General features: G+C 34.0%; 1 protein-coding gene across 3 annotated transcripts in view; it reads left to right on the top strand.

The window, feature by feature from the left end:
* Positions 1 to 1,075: 1,075 nt before the first annotated feature.
* The window catches only part of LOC145666775 (trehalose transporter 1-like protein), a 61,552-nt gene continuing 41,223 nt past the window's right edge, over positions 1,076 to 21,404 (top strand). Inside the window, exon 1 of one of the 3 annotated variants that reach the window (XM_081734330.1) lies at positions 1,076 to 1,442. Coding sequence is in view for 1 of the 3 variants with exons in the window: in XM_081734328.1 (XP_081590454.1) it covers positions 8,190 to 8,298 (109 nt within the window). In the remaining 2 variants the exon portion in view is untranslated. Of the gene's footprint in view, positions 1,443 to 8,181; positions 8,299 to 21,404 lie in introns of those variants that run through there. The other 2 variants (XM_081734329.1, XM_081734328.1) reach the window with 2 other exon arrangements.

The raw sequence follows: 21,404 nt of genomic DNA, 5'->3' as shown, positions 1-21,404 counted from the left end.
AAAGTCCAAATCTTGATATGGTTCTACACTAGGAATTCTATAATTAAAAAATGAAACTTCGGGCCATTACGCTCTCATGAGTAAAATGTGCACAAGAAAAGGGACAAATTTGCATTCACTTTCTTCCACTGATGTAACAAAACATAAAAAACTAAAGAAAATATTTAAGCAGAAAAGAACTTGATATAATGATATAAATAAATAAATAAAAACTCACATATTGAAAGGCAATATTGTAACATGAAACAAGCTTTAAATATCAATTTCTAATTTCTAGATGGATGTAAAACGAGACTATTACAATAAATGTGAATTTGACGGTTTAAGGTTAATTCCTTTGTGTTTTGAGTTGCTATATCCATAAATTAAAGAGAGCTCCTTCGTGGCTAAGCGGTTAGCGTACGCGCCTTTGGCGTTGGTGACCTGAGTTCGATTTCCGAGGGGAGTTCATGTGGTTCGGATTCCACGTTAATCAGTAGGTCCCGTCTCATATAGCCTCGCTGCTGCAAGGGACGTTCAACTCAAAATCAACTCAACTCATAAATTAAAGAGATTCTTTTCTTTTTAATTTTGAAAAAAATCTTTATCGTCAAAAAAAAAAAAAAAAACAGTTGTCGATTTCGGTACGATCTCGGAAATTCCGGACGTACTACAGCAACAATATTCTATGCAGTGGCGGCGAAAGTGGCTTTGACCTCTCTCTCCCCGCAAGAACGCAAACGATATTTCAGAACTTGAGCTAGCCCCTCATGTTTTCCTCTGCTTGACCACACCATTGGAGTTCACAAAGCTATTATCACCGCCAACAATTCTATAGTTTTCAACTATAAATATATATACGGGGGAGAGAAAATTGGGAATATTTAAGGAAACCTTCAAATTCTGCTTTTTATTAATTAAATTTTATGAAACATTTGTCAAGTATATCTTTATCTTTGCTAGTTTTCATAAATACTTTATAAATACTTTAAAAAATATGCATATGACCTAATTTTAGAGATGGTAATGAGATAGAGAGAATTCAAATGTCACGAGGGGATTAAAAATGGCAGAAAGAAAAGAATGTGGTCACAGAGACGAACAGAAAAATCTACTAATGACTTGGAACTATTAATAAGAGTAATAAGATAACAGGCAGTTATAGTGTTCGTATATATGTGTATATGTGTGTGTAGCCTGCGTGAGAGTTGATCTTGAACTGTTTTCAGTCACGGGTTAAAAGGACATGAAACATAAGATTTGAAAGAGGTCATTGTGTTTCAGCATGGACGTCTGCGTGGTTTCAAGATTTTGATCACAATCTTTGGATCTGTTTGGAGTTGCGAAGGGTGTGCAAATTCTTGTGGGTAAAAAAGAATTTTCTTATAGGCATTTGCTGACATAGGAATATTGTTTTTATACCATTAGAACAGCATCACATCTATTATTTAACTCAGGAAACAGTAAGTAAATTCTAATTATATATTCCAGTGTTTCTAGCTCATGTATATGTATATGGAATGGTGATAATTGTATTCTATGATATATTCTTTGAAAACGTTAGTTTTCTAGTACTTTTACCTTATAATTTTCGGCTGGCTTAGTTGGTTGGTTTGCTATGCTATCCTGATGAGCACAAATTGTGTTAGTCGCAAGTTCGGGACCCTGTTTAGTATATGGGTGCATTGGGGTAACTAGATTTTGCTGAGGTGGAGAGGTGTGATCCCTTACTTCTGAAAATTAAAAGCAGTGGCGTACGCATGAGGGGTTTGGGGATTTAAATACTCTCCTTGAGCAAATTATTATATAAAAATAAACATTTACTACTAAGGTATTAAACAAATAACTTAAAATATATGAACTTAGGAGATGCAACCTTCTCCTTGATGAATTTCTGCGTCCGCTAAAGTATTTTTCAGAAGATATTCTTATAATAATGTTTAGTTTAGTTTTTAAGTACCTCAATATAGTTGCTCACGAGAAGATTTTTATGGCTGTCTCGTCGCGAAAGAGTGACAGTACTGTCTCGTCTCGACAAGTACAACTTTTTTCTATTGAAAGAGGTCTGTCTCGTCTCATCTCGTCTCGTGGGTAGTACTAATTCTGAACCAACCCTCCAGCCCATTGCCCTTGCATTGTGCTTGACAACTTATTGGCAGTTGCTTTTTTGCCTACTTTTGGTTTCATCTCCGGATTTGAAAGATACAATTCGAGAGTTCACACACTCACTATTACTGTGTAGCATGGATTTTATGAGATTCGAGTTTCAAGCCCGTATGCAGGAAACAAGCAAGATTGGAGGGGAGGGGGACTAAGTGAAGTCAGTATTTAATATGTAACTTAGCATTTTACGTACAAATAAATAAAATGCACTACATTGAATTTAATTTGTTAAGTAAAACTATTATAATTTATATCTAGTTTTGCTATAATTTAAACATTATATAGAACAGCGTTTCCCAACCGGTGTGCCGCGAATAGGCCGCTGGCGTGCCGCGAGGAAATCGAAACAAAATTATTAATTCTATAGCAATAAATTGCAAGACATAGGGAAAAATTGTATATTTGTTATTGCATATTACTATGAACCTCTACTATGAATATACAATTTTAAGTTTCATACTGTGTTACTTTTCTGTACATTTTTAATGTGGACAAACGTATTTGTTATCATTGTTATGACCATTATTGCTTCTTTATTGTTGCAGACGATTTCGTAACTTGAAATTAAAAAAAAAAAATCATTCAATCCTCTCGGCAAAGCAAACGTGCATAAAAATTACCTACTGTGTTTTAAAAGTACAAGAGATTTGTTTGTTCGTTCGTTCTTGAGTGATCTTCCTTCTTCGTGAAAAATCGGATACAGCTTTCGAAACAGAAAGTGTACTTTTTAAAAAAAATCTGAGTCCTATATTTCATTGCAATTGTTTTGAAGTTTTAAATTGAAACGAAAAATAAGCATAATGATTTCCACGGGGGAAAAACAGTGATCGAGCTTCCTTCTCTGTGAGAAAATCAGTAATCGCAGAAAAAATACCACGGCACTTTATATTTACAAATAATAATAATAATAATATCTATAAGTGTGCCGCGAGAATTCAAGCTACCCCCGTAGTGTGTCGCAACTTGAAAAAGGTTGGGAAACGCTGGTCTAGAAAGTTCTGTTTTAGAGGGGGCCGAAAATAATTTAGTGTGGATACTATCTCCTCTAGCCTCCCTCTGGCTATGGAACTAATCTTACACAAACAACATATCTGATCTTGTCTGAGTTTTCTGTAGGAGAACAGACTCTACCCCATTTACTAACGTGCTTAGGAAGTTCTATTAAGCCAATAGTGTAGGACAGGGACGCACGCAGGGAATCCACATAGCCCGAAATCCCGGCTTTTCTATAAACTTATTTTAATTTTAGAGGTGGTTTTATAAATTGTAATATGATTTAACCTCATATTAAGTTTAGACACCGCGAAAAGCTTAGGATTGCCCCTCCCCCAAATAAATTCCTGCGTACGTTCCTGTCCAGAGAGTAAGTCAGCTAGTTGCTTTTTCACCTGGAATTTTAAAGGATATATGAAAAACTAGAAGCAATATAGCTAGAGTGAAGATATATATATATATATATATATATATATATATATATATATATATATATATATTACAGAGACACTAACTTATCAGACCCCTGCCTGTGGTAATACGGCACAAGAAAACTAAATCTACGTTGAATCTTCATGTGCTCAGGTTCGGGGAACTGTAAACCGCAAGTGTCTCAACTGATTATAACATCACAGCTCTAAAATAAATTATTTCATTAAAAAAATACTGCTGTTGCTTTAACCAACCTCCAGTAGTCTCATGATTACGTACTCATGATCCCGATCAATCCTAAGTTTAAGTACATTGTCATTCTTATAGAACGTCCAATTATAGATTCTGTCCAATGTAACGTCGATCCAGAGGTGCCCACAAAGGGGGGCTATGACGCAAAGTGCGTCATTGAAATATTTGGGGGGGTTAAAAATCGATATAAATATGTTTGAGGGTGTGTAAAAATTAATCGAAAAGATTTTTTTTTCATGGAAGAACACCTACGGATAGACAATTGAGGAGGGGTGCGTCATGGACATGAGGGGGGTGGGCACCACTACGTCGATCGAAAGTGAAAATGGACATTCAACTTCATTTAAGAGGGTTAAAAGTAAAGTGAGACTGTGGCGAGCAGGTTTGAAACTCTCTGATTTTGCAGTGACTGATTTTCTCGTAGGGAGGAATTATTATTTCCCGTTATATTTTCCTCCAGTGACCTCTAAGAAATTGAAAAGTTATTCCTAAGTTATTCCTCCATTACCATATTCAGGTTACAAACAACTAAGTAAATTTTTGTTTGGGTTCTTCTTCCATCATGATAACATCGCACAACACACTGGATTATTTGCATTCCTTTCCTTTCATGGAAATATTTTCGTGGTCATGACATATTGTCTTTCCTAAGGCACTTTAATCTGTGATGGTAAGATATTTCTTATTCAGTGTTAAGAAACGTAATCACCGTTCCATTTAGCCTATTCTAATGTTTATAAAACTTTTCATGTCTGAGACACACTTGATAGAATATCAAACCTTATGAAACACATAGGTATATCGAAAGTTCATCTAATTAAAAAGATACCAATTTTTGTACCCGTGGAATGAATATGACTGTTGAGTTTTCCATCTTGTTCAACTCTCTCTCTCTATCTCTTTCTTGAGCTCCCTCGTGGCTAAGCGGTTGGCTTACGCACCTTTGGTGTGGGAGGAACGGGTTCGATTCCCGCCGGGAGCTCATGTGGTTCGGATTCCACGTAAATCAGTAGGTTCACGTCTCATATAGCCTCGCTGCTGAAAGGGACACTCAACTCAACTCTTTATTTCCTTCCTTTTCTATCTTTTTTCATTCATTTCTTTTCAAGCAGGATATGTTACTCTCTATGTCTTCCTGTTTCGCCGAGTCCTATTTTAGTGAATGCCTTTGTCTACCATTTTATCGCACATCTGGGCAGTAGACTATCTTCGGCAAAACAGGAATTGATGTTCCGTCGAATCCTTTTCTACCTAATGCTAGACCAATTACTCTTCTAAGTCAGTTAAATGATATGTTTATAATTGAAGTGGAGGGATCAAAGACATTGACATCAAACATGGATCATGTTGAAAATGACTTACGTGAGCTTTGCGTATACGGACAGAAGGGTAACCAAAACTTTTTTTTTTTTCATTTGGCAGAATAGAGTCATCCATGAATAAAGAGGTCGGTTGGATATGTTTATTCTCAAATATCCGCATCAATTCAATTTTGCGTGGATATTTTATATTGTCTTTGCGAATGTCGGACAAAATTGAGGATATTCACGAAAAGGCGAGAATTTTTGTGATCATTCTTTACAAACTCTATTAATTGTTGACTTCCTGTATAAAAGTGTGACTAACCTTTTGAGGACAAATGACTATCACAGTAAAATTGTATTTTGTTGGGGTTTTGTTTTTCAAGTTACTTTTAAAACCTTCTAGTGATAATGAAGTCGTGATGAGATTCTATATGAAGTTTATGAGGTGATTTATTATTTTTTCTAAGCACCTTTTACCTCAATCTCGCCTTTGCGATCTAAACAAACACGCTTAAACTTCAGTACTATACTAATGAATAGGGCAACCCAAAAGCATAACACAAATTTACACATATGGTTGGTACCTTGAACATGGTTGTGGTTCTCTAAGAGTCCAGAAGAAACTAATTTTAAAAGCATAATTTTAGAAAATAAAGCATAAAGCATAATTTAAAATATATAGCACAATTCTTGGAAAATTCTGGTTAACTGCCAGTTTAACATACTGTATTAATATTTTTTAAAACCAATATTTACAATGCAAAATCACTGAGAGCATAACAATGCAACAATGAAAAGCTTGTTTTTATTCCTGTAAACTTTTCGGTGTAATATTTTGATGTGGAGAAAAGACAAAAAGCAGTGGTGGATTTAGAAGGTAAAAACTGGAGGGCGGCAGCCAGTATCCAGACTATGATAGGTATATATAAACTTTTCAAATATTTAAATAATAAATTACTTTGTCACTAAAAAACTGGGAGGAGTAGGCCCCCGGCCCTGGCCTAGATCCGCCATTGAAAAAAGGAAAAGAAGAAAACTTTCCACCAACAATGAATAGTACACAAGAACTCCACACTATAATGTTCTGTGTACCTCTTGAACTTGAGCACTTTCTGTACTTTTTGGGGGCATCTTTTTTTATTATTATTATTATTTTCTGTATATATGCACCTCTAAGGCGCACAAAAGTGATCATGCGCGCCGGCTACGTGGGTGCTCCAGGGCTCCGGCACCCACAAGATTTTTTAATTTGGACCATTTGAACCCGTTTTCCTTGCGTTTAAGTCAGTCGTGTTACCGACTGAGCTAGGGCAGCTCCGACTTATCCTTATAGTACCGGTATATTTTACTTTATCACAGTACAGCACTTTATGACAGTGTTCATACACGATTTTAACTAAAAATCAACCCATCAAATATCGAGACTTCCCTGAAAACATATAGGCTAACACGTCTCGCTATTGATATGCACCTACATAAATTTTGAAAAGTCGGCGCCGTTACAAGTGATTAAAAAAACTGATTCGAATAAAGCATATTTCTTTACAGTACATTAAGTAGAAAGTTCATTAAATATAAAAAAAAAAACTGTTGCATACAATATTAATAAATAGATCAAAATTTTTAGAATATTTAATGTATAGTAAATATTATACATTTATACAAGATTAATGTAAAACAATGATTGAAATTAACAATAAAGCATAATTTGGGAAAAAAGCATAATTAAACAAAAAAGAAAGCATAATTTGGGTTGCTCTACTAATGAGATTAAAGAAAATAAAAGTGCTCTGAAATTATTTGACAAATACAACCTTAACAATTTGACAATTTTCTTGCCTGAATACTTCATCTGAAAGGAACTTAAGTAAATTATTCCATTTGTTTCATAGTTTATATTTGGATGAACTCTATTGCGTTTTATTTAGGACTTACTATTTGCTTCAATTTGTTTTATATCACATATGGGGTTTACAAAACTGGAAGGTATTAATAATTATTATACTATTTTTTGAAATTATGATGGCCATAAAGCAACCAAACTCTCTATATATATATATTCACACCAGGCAAATGCCAAGATGGTACCTAACATATAGGTCCCAGATCGCTTCCTTCTTTTTCAAACATTTCATCCCTCTCTTTCGTCGAATAGTGTAATCGCCAAGGGACGTCATTTCTCAAGCGTGACGGGCTAACATGGCCTAGATGCCGAAAGCTTAGAAATCTAATTCCTAATCCTAATCTTCTCTCTATTCATGAAACGTTTAAATGTACAGATAGGTGTGTGTGTGTGTGACGTTACAATATGGAGCCTTCAGAGTGGAAGTGATTCGAATTCAATTACGGAAGTTCTGAGCAAAAGAAACATAGAAATTTGTACGGAACGCTTAAGTTAAACATGGAAAAGTTAAACATTGAAAGAATCAGTGGCGTATTTACGATTTTGTTTCGGGAGAGGCTTTGCTAACTTTCGGGAGGGCTTTGCCTGGAAATGTGAAAATTCTGCAGGATATTTCATTTACTTTACTATACTAAGTAAGATTTCGGGGGGGGGGGCTTAAGCCCGGAAGCCACCCCCCTAAATACGCCACTGGAAAGAATTATTTACAAATACCTGGGTATGAATCTTTTAATCTCTGAAAGGAACTTAAAATTGAGATCTTAAAGATGAAAAATGTCATTTTGGACTTGATTGTTTCTTGTGCACCGCGCTACATCTTAATTTGAATATTTCATCATGACAAAACATTGTTAATTTCTGTTCTATGATCTCTCGAAAATAAAGAGAGAAGATAAAATTTAATCTCTAGGTTAGAAAGGGGAAAATGCAATTAACATTTCTAGAGATAACATAGTTCCATTTCCGTTGGTTGTAGATACTACTTCCTGTTCTATTTTCGTTTCATAGAACGATAAACGAAGAACTTTATAGTAGAGAGTTAGGTTTGAAATTCCACAGATTCTACACAAAAAAGAAATTAAAAATAATAAACATTTCTTTAATTATGATTGGAAATCTTTTGGGAGAATATGATATGTTGTTGTGACTAGTGTTGGTGATACATGTACATAGATACGAGTATAAAGATGTCTGTAAATGTGCGTGTACTGTCCTCTCGTGTATTATTGTTTTGTGTACCGATGAAGGCAAAGAAATCCCCAAGTTTGCAAGGTAATTAATTAATAACATACTACCTGGTTTAAATATAACTTATATTAGAACAATAGTTGTTAACCCATATTCGGTGGTTTATCTTCAATTGGAACTGCCTTGCTATGTTTTGGTGTGCGTTGGTAATCCCAAGCAGAGCTATACAGGACATTGTTGCATGGAACCTGAGATTCTCACAAGGATTTATTTTATTTTTGAATTTACGACTCTCGTTGCTCTATTTTAGGCTAAAGGAAACGTTAATTAACAAATTATGATAATGAAAAGAGTTGTGAAATGACAATACCTAACATCCTTGTCCTGAGCGGGTTTCGAACCCGAGATAAATAAAATGACATCAGGAGCTTACTCCCTTAGATCCTGAAACCATGCAAGTTGGCACAAGAAATTCATGTCTGGAATTTTAAGAGGAGGACGAAAAGAAATACTTTAAACATTTAAAGGAGTTAGCAACTATTATGTATAAAATACTTGTAATTTATAGAAAAAAAAATGGTTTTAACAAGGCCTTACTTAGGAGAAGGACAGAACAATATTGAGTTAGTATATAATGGTGGACCCATTGCTTTTATTCGGAAGGACATATAAATGTAGAATTTAGGGGTGTGTCGTGGACCATAAAGCGTGGATTGGAACCACTGTTTATGTGTTATGCTAGCATATATGTATATGCTACTTTACTAGGGTTAACTACCCTTTATGAGTATGACTTGTATTTCCGGTCGATTTTTTCAACGACGAGTCATGCCATTTTGTTCATATTTCATGAATAAATACAGTAAACCCTCGTTAACACGAATTCCAAGGGACTGAAAAATCAGGAGTTCGTGTTAAAAGAATTCGTGTTAACCGGGGACTCAAATTTTATTATTCGAATACATTTTCTCCATACATACGCACTAGAGTATACAGACTAGACCCTATACATACCAGTACAGTATATTATGTATGTCATAGAAAACACTAGAGATGGTATCGAGACGAAACTGAGTATTCTCGGTCTTGATACCATCCACAGAATTGTATCGAGACGAGACTGAGAGTTTCGGTCTCGTCTCGATTTCGAAAAGCACTCCTCGGTCTCAAATTCGAGTTAAGATCGAGATCGAGACTAGTTTCGGTCTCGGTACCATCGTCTGAAAAGTGAAAACACTATAGTAAGTTTATTATCCTATCTTTAAAGATTAAAAAAAAAGTTTCCACGCAGAAAATCCAGGTCAAGTTATAAAATTGATAACTCCGCTAGCAGGGCGAGTACCGCTAGTAACGGAAAGGTATTTATGATTGCTGTCACCAGTTTAGAGTTACAGAGGAGAGAAGATGTTTTGTCTCGAGCTGTCGCCAGCTCGTCTGCCAAGCACCTGCATTTTCAGCGCTTGATGGAGGTCACAATCAACACCTCATAAGAGAGGAAAGATACCTGTTTCTGGTTTTTCTCTTATTTACAAGTCAATTTTCGTCTGTATAAATAGTGTATGACAAAAACTGATCTGGAGTGAAATCTGAAATAAGAAAAATGATCTTAAAAAAAAAACAACAACAAAGGATTGAAAGTTCGTGTTAAATCAAAACCTTTACTGATTCAAGGGACTAAAAATTAGTTCGTAATTCGTGCTAACCGAAATTCGTGTTAACCGATAAAACTTCCTATAAGATAACGTACAGCGATGCCGGGACCGAAATTTTGTTCGTCCTAACCGAGTGTTCGGCTTAAGCGAGTTCGTGTTAACGAGGTTATACTGTATTTCATTTTTAATATCTCTATATTATTGTGTAAATTACTAGAAAAATCACAAAAGTAGTTTACTCTTGGGAGTTAATTTCTTTTTAGACCACTTTCTCAAAAATGACCCCAATCTGATCATATATCATGAATAAATATTTCTTTATTATTCTTATTATACGGTATTGCATAAATCACTTCTATGATAATATCCAGAAGGGATAGTTTAATCTTGAGGTAAGTTTTCTTTTTACAATGTTGTAAAGTACCATTCATACGATTTTATTATTATTTTATTAACAAATATTTCACTAATAACCCTAATATTACATAAGTTATTTCTTGTCGGAAACTCTAGAAAGAGTAGTTTACTTTTGGAGATGAGTTTTCTTTCGGTGAAGTTTTTCGAAAACTTATAATTTTTGTTCGTATTTCACCCCCCCCCCACACACACACAATTACACACAAATGTTTCATTAACAACTACCGCACAACATTATTTAGTTTAAGGATTTGGAGCGAGAAAGTTTTATGTGTGGTGGCCCGTACCTTTTACTAAAATGAAGATTGTCACACATTAAAAGGTTAACTACTTTTTAAGAAATGCAGTGTTTTACTATATTATAATAAGCCTCAGCTGAATACCGAGTAACTGTATTTTCCCATATAGATATTAATGATGTTGAATACCTAGATCATTTTTGATGTATATGATACTTTTTTTTTAATGACCTGGAATTTTAATGGTTTAATTTTACTGATTTCTTCTTCAAATCAGTATAAATAATTCTTACTCTGAGAGAATTAAATTTGGTCCTATAAAATTTTAACATTTAACCCAGAAATACACATTCAATTAGTTATAACAATAAATACATGTGCTCCTAAAGCACCCAGGGATGTAATGGGACGTATACGGAAGTATACTGCGTATATCCAACTAACATTTTTTATAGTATAGCATATTCACAATTTACGAAAGAACGAACGTATACGTGGATGCGTATACACGCTATTTTTCAAGAGCACCCAACTTAAACATAATACAGTAAAGCCACGATTATCCGTAGAATTGGGTGACAAGGGCACCGCGGATAGCCCGAAAACATGAATAAAAATGAGGTGCAAACACGAAAAAATACAGTATTTCAGCATAAAAACTTTGTTTTATTGTTTGTACTGCTCGGGTCATCAAGATCAGTGATCAGAGAATGTGAAACCCGCCACCAAAGAACAAGAGCCTGTCACTCATTCATAAATTCCGAAAAAGTCTAGAATCTATAGGATTACCATGCACGATAAATCTGTCAGTAATTTTCGACCTTTGCACTGTAGAGCCCATCGTATTTTCCCGGTTGTTAGCTTGGATTATTATTATTATTATTATTATTATTATTATTATTATTATTATTATTATTATTATTATTATTATTATTATTATTATACCTATTATTTGAGGTTCGTGATTAAAGAACATTTCATGGCACTCGCGAATAATCCGCACCGTACTACGAAATGCAATTATAACGAAAGTTACATTATCAGATTCGAGAATATGCAAGAGTATTTCTTACGATATCCTAACTATATACAGGCCCGTATTTAGGTAAGTGCTATTTTGTGCTCGAGCACATGGCGGCAGAATTTAGGAAGCGGCAAAATTTTGGATTTTTTTTAAAGATTCACAATAAAGTAATATTTAAAACTAGTAACCCGCATAGTCCGGCGTAAGTGCAAGAAAATACGTTAATGTGTTTAATTTGCTCTAATTACAATAGTTACTATAGCCTGTGACAAACATCTTGGCATTTGAGCTAAACGAATAAAACGCAAACTCTGGTGCGATGTTGCCAAGTGGTAAAGGGATGTGGCTATGGCTAAACAGACAAACTACAGCGCGATCAGATGACAGGCGATAGACGTAGATGTGTACGCTCCCTCGCTTATGGATGCATATACACATAGGAAATTTATTTTTACAACAGTCGTTGATGCTATGTGTTAAATAACTATCTACCATTAATATAAATAGCGGATAGCGTTTATATATTTTTCAAAATTATTGGGCAGGCCCGTGCCTATCCGGTAAAGCCGCCACTGGGACGGCAAATTATTTGGAGCACAAAGGACCACAATATATAAATACGGGTCTGACTATATATATAAAACTACATTAACTGACATCAAATAGGAGTACTTTCCGGTTGACGTGAAAGTTGAAATTTGGCATGAAGTTTTCCAGTACTAACTCACAAGATAATTGCCAAAAGTGAATATTTTTAATTTTTAGGGAGTTTAAAGGAGGGATGAAGAAATTTTCCATGTTATTTAAATGGTCTTTTGTTTGTTTGTTTGTTTGTTTGTTTTGGACTAATAATCTCACATTTTGGATACTTGGAATTGGAATAAAAACTTGAAATTCGGTATGCTTGTACGTTTTCGTTAGCGTTACCTAAGTAAATCATTAAAATAAAAATTTCCAATTGAAGAGTGGTTTTATGGAGAACTGAAAAATTTTCCCCATATTATTTATATGGGATATCTACACTCCAAAATTATTGGGCACTTCCTGTAGGGTTACAATGATTAAATTTGGCATGATTGTATCTTTTCTAGACTAACCCACACGAAAATTGCCAAAAGTGGATATTTTTGATTTTTAGGGAGTCTAAAGGGGAGATGAAGAAATTTCCCATGTTATTTAAATGGGTATTTTTTGGACCTATAATCTCATATTTACGTACTTGGAATTGAAACAAAAACTTGAAATTCGATATTGTACAATTTCGTTAGCGTTACCTAAGTAAATCACTAAAAATAAAAATTTCCAAATGAAGAGTGGTTTTATGGGGAACTGGAAAAATTTTCCCGTGCTAGCCCTATTTATACGGAACATCTTTACACCCCGAAATGTTTAGGCACTTCCGGCAGGTTAAGAATGATGAAATTTGGCATGATTGTAGCCCCCGAGACTAACCCATAACAAAACTACCAAAAGTTAATGTTTTTACTTTTTAAGGGGTCTAAAGGTAGGATGAAGTAATTCCCATGTTACTTAAATGGGTGTTTTCTTGGTATACAAAATATCTTTAAGATAGTTGAATTGGGAAAAGAAATTTGAAATTTGGTAGAATTGTGGGTTTAAAGGTTGCGAGACAGTAGGCCAAGCAAATCCGGGGGTTTGGGGGCAGAGCCCCTATCTAGGCAAAAGCTAGTTTACGATATAAAACGAAATGCTATTATTGTTTTGCACGTGAAACAAACGTATATTTGAGTAATCCGGTAATAGTATGAGCACAACACCCCAGCTCCAGCACTCCGGTTTGTATTTCCAGGTTAACAGGGGCTACTTAAATTTAATCCAAGTAATATTGAATTTCTATATATACAGTTTGGTCCAAAAGTAGGTATACAGTCCTGTACTGACCGGCTCAATGCATTTTATATCATTTATTTATTATTAGGTATTGACTTAGTTTCTTCCTATTCTTAATTCCTTTTCACTTATCCTTAAGCTCGGAACAGACCTAAGCAAATAAATTCGTTATCTAATAAATTAAAATGTCATACTTGATCGATACTGGTCTCTATATCTACTATTGGGCCACCCTGTATAATGCAAATTCATTTTGATAAAACAAGAGACAATTCATTAGGCTTAAAGAAGAAATAAGTAAAATAACATTATTAACAATCCAGTTCAAGGAAAACAAAAATAACTCCGCATAAATTAGCTAAAAAAATGGCGTAAGTAACCGACTTTGTCAAGAATATATATTATTGTTTTATTTCCATTTAATATCATCAGAATTTCGAGAAATGAAGTGAAAACAAAGCAGAAACAACGAATGTTTGTACCATTTTATTTATTTATTCAGATAGTTTGAACACAGGGATGCAAATAAGCAACAAAATTTTACTAGCCCAATAAAAAAAAGCTACTAGCCCACAGTTCTCAATAGAAACCATTTACTTACCTTCGGTATGATATTAAATACTCGCCTGCACCGATGAACCACTCGTCCCGGGCGACTGGTCATTTGTACCCCTGTAACATGATATGAATCAAACAACTTAACAATATAGACCTTATACAGAGTTGTTTTTAGCGTTGGATCCTCCGAAGAGCTATAACTAAGTTTACATATATTTTGTATGTATCTCAGGTAGTTTTTAGGGCGCAAGAGAATAGTTGCGATGGGAGGGACATTTTTTTTCCCTCGATAATAGTAAATCAAATTGGAGAGTGTTAAATTGGGGGGGGGGGCGAGAAAGGTACATGTAGGGTGGCAGAATGGTAAATATGAGAGGAAATGAAATTTAGTTGAAGAATTTGAGGAATTGGGACCAAGCCCTTAGGGGATGGTCACCCCTGACTTAACTACAAGCTGGAGTTGAAAAATCGATAGCTTTTGGCACTAAAATGTTTACAGATTAACAAAAAATGCAGAGATGAACGAAATTTCAAAATAGTTTTTAATTGCTATAATCATCTTTAATGCATTTCTCTTCTATCTAAAGACATATTTTAGTAAAACATTTATTTTATGAATATTAATATTCACTGGGGATCGAAATAAGTGTTTCAGGCCTTAGGTACTTTTCAACCAAATATCTTTCAATTGCTGACAATAAGACCTTGAAGAAGGTTGAACTTGAGATAAAAAGTTATCGGTTGAGAGTTCAAATGTCATTCTTTAGTATGCCAAGGAGATGAATGTTTAAATTAATGGTTCAAGAAATACTGTATCAAACATTCGAATAGAAATTGTTTCCAATCTTCCATGTATTTAATTTCTAACGTCTTATGTAAGAGATGATACATAATATGATATCTATGATTCAGTTGATAACTAAATTAGTTTCAGCGTTATTTGATTGTGATCTTAAGTTACATTTCTAATGGCATGCAATAAAAGTATGGAGATTTCCATTCAATTTATGTCTTTTTTTTTTAAATTATAAATTATAAAATGAAATTTTAATAACATTGGAAATGTGATCACTTTTTAAAACATTAAAAATTTTTAAATTAACTCAGAATAGTGTAGCTTTGCAGCAATTAATCATTTCACTTACATACCATAGCATACAATTAATGCATTAATTTCTTATTTTCCCTTGAATTTTCCTACCACTTTCGTTTAGAAATAAACAATTCTTTACTATTTTTAACAAAAGTTATGCGTATGAAAGCTTCAGCCAATAGAATTTAGGCTTTTTCATAAGAATGAATACATATGTCTATATCTTCATTTATGTTCTATAGTGTCTGATGAAGGATATGTTAGATATCCGAAACTGTAACACATTATAGTTTAAATACAGTGTGTGTTGAAGCATTGGCCAGTGTTTCTTTTGTTAACAGAAAAGACATACTTGACGATTATTCTAACTTAACTTAACCTGAAGGTATATTCTAATTCTAATTTTTGGAGAAAATCGATAAAAATGATTTTTTATGGTTTTACAAAATACGAGGATGGACCAATAAGTAAACCAAATATTTTTCATGCGATAATATGCTGATCTGTGACGTTGAAATTGAATGAGAAGTACTTGGTAGGCCACACTGTAATCGGGAGTAGTTCGATAAGGGGCACCTCTAGCGGCAGAGGAACGAACTACTGACCGAAAATGGCGTGTATGTTATAGTTGTCTACGTGTGAAGGATAGAAAGGTGTAGTTGTATCTTTTTTCATTTTTTTGTAGGCAAAAGGACAAAACTCGGGTGAAATTCACAGAGTAATTGTTTGCGTATATGAATCGTGGTAACATCTCTAGATGGTGCAAATTCTTTGGAGAAAACCGCGTGAATCTTGTGTATTTACCACGTGCCTGATGTCCAGTAACAGCATTAAGCGAGCAGAATATCACGGCCGTTGAAAATGGAATTGGTAATTACCTACGAATCCAACGTCGAACATCTTCAACATTTTTCACATGGACAGTGTATGATGTAGTGTATAACAAACTGAAATTTCGTAAAGTGAACTCTCGATGTGTGCCGAAGAACTCATAGCCATCCATAAGGAGCAGCGAATGATTATATGCTTATATAGAATGGATCTTATTTTTCGATTTCCGAGTTGTTTTGAGTTTCACTCCTTAAAATGGTCCCATAATAGACCGCAGTAGCCATGAGAAAATTAGCTCAATTAAATGTTTTTAAATAGTACCGCAAGTGACCTCAAGTTTTTAATGCATTTATTGTTATACAATATGAGGCAAAGGTACCGTGTAAGTTCGGAAAGACAATTGGAAGTAGTCAAACAGATATTATGAAGGTAATAACTTCTAAATGACTAGAGACAAGTTGGAAATACCGTCAGAATGTAACTTTGTGGTAAAAAGCTACTCCGAAACGATATATCTCGTGACCTCCTTCTTAATTAAACACTTGGACCTGAATCCAAGATGGTGGACTTCAAGATAGGCGCCATGATGGTACTACACAACATAGATGCAGTTATATCTCCATTATCCAAGGTAGGTGTCAGTCCTTCTAACAGTTCCAAACTTACAAAATACCTTTGCCTCATATTGTATATTGTAAATGCATTGAAAACTTGAGGTCACTAACAGCACTATTTAAATTGCACTAATTTTTCTTATGGGTTACTTTGGACTAATATGGAACCAATATTGCGGGTGAGACTCAAAGAAACTCGAAAGTCGAAAAATAAGGACCATCTAATGTCTAGACCACCTCGCGCGGTACCCTGACAAATACAACAAAATACTTTGGTTTGTGTAATATTTACCTGTACCTTGGGCAGAAAGTACTCATACATGTGCACTATACTTAGTAGAATGTTAATTTCATATTAACAAAAGAAGAATGTTTTTAATATATGTAAGTGATTATTATGGGATAGTTGACGATATGGACATGTTTTATGGTTACCTAGTCAGTGAGTTTGTGTACTTAACAGTTTAAAGAAAAGGATATTTAAGTTATATCAAATAATAAACCAGTTTAACACCATTTATAGACGTTGTCATATTTATTAAAAAGGGTGAGATTAATGGTATTTACATATCGAAGCTAATTTTTACATGAGGAAGAAATACTACCACTTCAAATTTTTATTTTAGCAAACGAACCAGGTTTACGACTATCTTTTTGATAAGTCGTTATAAAAATTTGGTTTACCTCACCCGGGACTTTGTAAATTCAGTTCCCGAAGAAGAAGAGTAAGGTTGAATTTACTTTTATACTATAGTTAATGAATAAGAACTTAACCATATTGCGAAGTGGTAAGGTAATCATAAGAAAAATGGACAACGAAGCAATGCAGCAGGAATCAAATACTAGTGACCAAGGTGAAACTAGTGTAACACCAGGTTTGTCATCAGAGGATCGACTCTTGTTAGCTTTACAGCGACAATTCAGGCAGATGTCTACCGAGATAAACAAGCAAAATGAAGAATTAAGTAGACGAATGGAACAGAAGTTTGACGAAGCTAACAAGACCATGGAACAGAAGATAGAATTGAAGTTTGACGAAGCTAACAAGCAAAATGAAGAATTAAGCAGACGAATGGAACAGAAGTTTGACGAAATGGAACAGAAGTTTGACCAAGCTAACAAGCAAAATGAAGAATTAAGTAGACGAATGGACCAAAAGTTCGACGAATCTAATAAGCAATATGAAGAATTAAGTAGACGGATAGAACAGAAATCAGATGAAACGAAACAGACAATTGTCCAGGTGGTGAACGACATATCCTCGCAGTTCGAGGAAAAGTTAAAAAGGATATCCGATGATTGTCAAGAAAAGCACAATCACCAAAATCAAGAAATCTGTGCTGTAAAAAAAGATTTAGAAGTAATAGAATCTTCCATTAAACAGCAAAAGATCCAGGTCAGCAACAACTCTAATAACATACGTGTAAATACACAGTTATTAGCTACTATTCAAGAAGAGATTAGAACGTTACAGGCTAAAGACAACATTTACCGTAATAACTTGGGTAGTGATCGCTTTGAGTTGCCCCACTCACCAGAGATGAACTCGCCTTAACAGGGGTCTGATGAAGATATTATACTAGAAGAAAGTTGTCCGAAGAGTACTGATGAGCGAAACATAGATGGTGTGACGACACAGCATGTCACGGATAGGAACTATCACTCAACAAGAACAAGGAATGAGAAAAAGAAGGTAAAATTAAGTGTTAAGATGAGTGAAATTCGAGCTATGAGCAAATTCAGTGGTAAGTGTAATGAGAATGCTACTTCTTTCTTAGAGAAATTCCAAGACGAATGCAATATAATGTGTATTGATCGATCACAGTATATGAAATTAATACCCCATGTATTACTCCCACCTTGTTCCTTATGGTTTAAAGCAATACGTGATCACATTAGTTCATATGAGGAATTCAAAGCGGCATTGATCGCAAATTATGAAAATGACTTTTTGCTGGCAAATAGAGATGCCACCCTTAGAAATCAACACTTCAATCCTCGATTGCACAAATCTATTGTAGAGTTTGTTGTAAATGTCTACAACGAATTAAAGGTCGTTAATCCTTTGCAATCGGAATCGAGAATAATAGCATCGATTCGAAATTTGCTTCCATTTAAATTGCAACAGATCTTATTTTCCACACAGTGTATGAGTTTCAGCCATTTATTGATGCTTGTCCAATGCTACGAAACTCAATACCATGCCATGAATCCACAATCAGGAATGGGTAAAAATAAGAATAATTCAGATCATTTGGTGCCTGTTCGGAATTTAAATATCCGAAGTGTGAATAATACAGAACCTAACCTAAGCCGAGTATACTCTAGCAATCAAAATACGCAAAATAGACAAGGTTATGTAGGGACTCCGCCTAACCTAACTAATCATGGTAATTATGATGTCAGATCACTCAACCGCAATAGACATAAAAATAATCGAAGTACTGAGCGAAACTCCAGAAATACAGCGAACTACGTGGATAGGCGTAATTGGAGATCAAGAGATGGCACTTCATATCAAAATCAAAATCACGATGAAAGACATGTACAACATCATGTAGAACCTAATCATGATAGCGCAGTACAGTGTACTCTATTAGAACCGTGTGCAAGTACGAACGTAACCTGATTACCGTTACTGAAATTAGGTTAAATTCATGTTAGTTGTAGATTCTTGTAAATTTTCATTTTAAAGTTTATGTGTTAATATCAATAATGAAAACGATTCTTAAAAATACTTGAAATGCTTAAATAGAGTTTTAGGTAGACTGGAAAATTAATTTTCAAATGATTTTTATTCTTTCTTGTTAATATGAGGAATTATAATTCGATTTATAATTAATTAAAAGCAAAGATTATTTATATTAGATTGATTTGTGTTGAAAACTTAATTGTCAAAGATTATGTTAAAAGGAAGCTCTATTCTATAAAACTAATTATTCGACGACTACCATGAATGATATTCTTCTTTCTTATAACATCTTAGTGCTACTATGTATACCTTTAAATGCAACATCTGACTTATTTGTTATTTAATGCGCCCGTAAAGATTAGTATTATTTGTAACCCACGTTTGTCCTTTACATTTTTCGAAATCGCAACCTTCGACGATTAAGTAAATAAACGACGATATTTTAATAAGAAAATGTAATAATAATATAGTAGATAATAATGAAATAAATATAATTAATGTAAATAAAGATAAATATTGATGAAATGAAAGATTTGTTATGAATGTATTTATATATATGTATATGTGAAATATAATGAATAGATATACAAGGTGCGATTAAAATATGATGGGCATATGTAATGTAAAGAATACTAATGTAAACGGACCAGTGGTTCTTGAAGATAAAAGCCAAGCCTACTCATGACTTTTATATTCAGTCCCTTTGTCGAGCGACATTTTATACAACAAAATACTTTGGTTTGTGTAATATTTACCTGTACCTTGGGCAGAAAGTACTCATACATGTGCACTATACTTAGTAGAATGTTAATTTCATATTAACAAAAGAAGAATGTTTTTTAATATATGTAAGTGATTATTATGGGATAGTTGACGATATGGACATGTTTTATGGTTACCTAGTCAGTGAGTTTGTGTACTTAACAGTTTAAAGAAAAGGATATTTAAGTTATATCAAATAATAAACCAGTTTAACACCATTTATAGACGTTGTCATATTTATTAAAAAGGGTGAGATTAATGGTATTTACATATCGAAGCTAATTTTTACATGAGGAAGAAATACTACCACTTCAAATTTTTATTTTAGCAAACGAACCAGGTTTACGACTATCTTTTTGATAAGTCGTTATACAAAGAACATGCTTTTCTGAAAGGTATCGTTAGTGGTGACGAGTCCTGGGTGTACCACTACACACTTGAAACACAACCTGAGAAAAATTTTGCTGGTGGTTGTATTCTGGGGTGTTCCACTGGTAGACTTTTTAAATACGAGAGCGCCACTCTGATTACTACATCATATGATTTTTTTTTTTTAATCTGAAATAAGTGATGCAACGGAACAAATTGCTTTCAACTGTATGAGGTGATTGTTTTACTTCATTTATGGACCTACGAAAGTTCTGTAAGATAGATTGTACTATTAATGTATAATTAAACCAGTAGACACGCTTGAATTCTTAGCAGAACAGTGTCTTCTAGTTCTTGAATGTGCGAACTCGCGAGCACACTGTCTGCAAAAAGACCATTTTTAATTTCGAGAAGCAGTACAATACTAATTACAAGACAGAAACATACGAAAGTGGATGCACATTAAAAACAAGTACGCAATTCATGTTGCTAAATGGAGAAATTCTCTATTGCATTTAAACTTCAAATAGGCTAAAATAGTGATGTCGTCATTTCCTTTCCGTTACCATGGTGATCGCCATGTTTTTTTTTTCTATACAAACGCGTGAAGCGAATGGTGTATTTTAAAGTTTAGTACAAACAAGGACAATGGCTGTAAATTTATTTACAATTATAAAATGTTTTAACGACTAATAAAGTTGGTGGGAAAGGGTACAGATTTAGAATATAGAAATGCGTTTAGGAAATACAAATAAAATCAAGAAAATTCATAAACAAAGATTAATATCTAGGAACTTTTTTCTAAAAGAGACACATTTCTAAGTGATAAGGTAAAAATCAAATAATGTAAACGTCGTCATTATCATGTAATCCACCTTAAGAAGCAATTATACAGTACACAATGTAAACTCTCTAATGTGTAGATCAGCGTTCCCCAACCTTCTTCAACTTGCGGCACACTACGAGTATAACTTGAATTCTCGCGGCACACTTACAGATATTATTACTTGTAAACATAAAACACAGTGTATTTTTTTCTGTGATTACTGATCATCTTCTCACAGAGAAGAAAGCTCGATCACTAGTTT

Source organism: Thermobia domestica, chromosome 12, assembly GCF_964235325.1.
Source record: "Thermobia domestica chromosome 12, izTheDome1.hap1.1, whole genome shotgun sequence".
Classification (NCBI taxonomy): domain Eukaryota; kingdom Metazoa; phylum Arthropoda; class Insecta; order Zygentoma; family Lepismatidae; genus Thermobia; species Thermobia domestica.
This window is presented reverse-complemented; position numbering and strand designations above follow the sequence as displayed.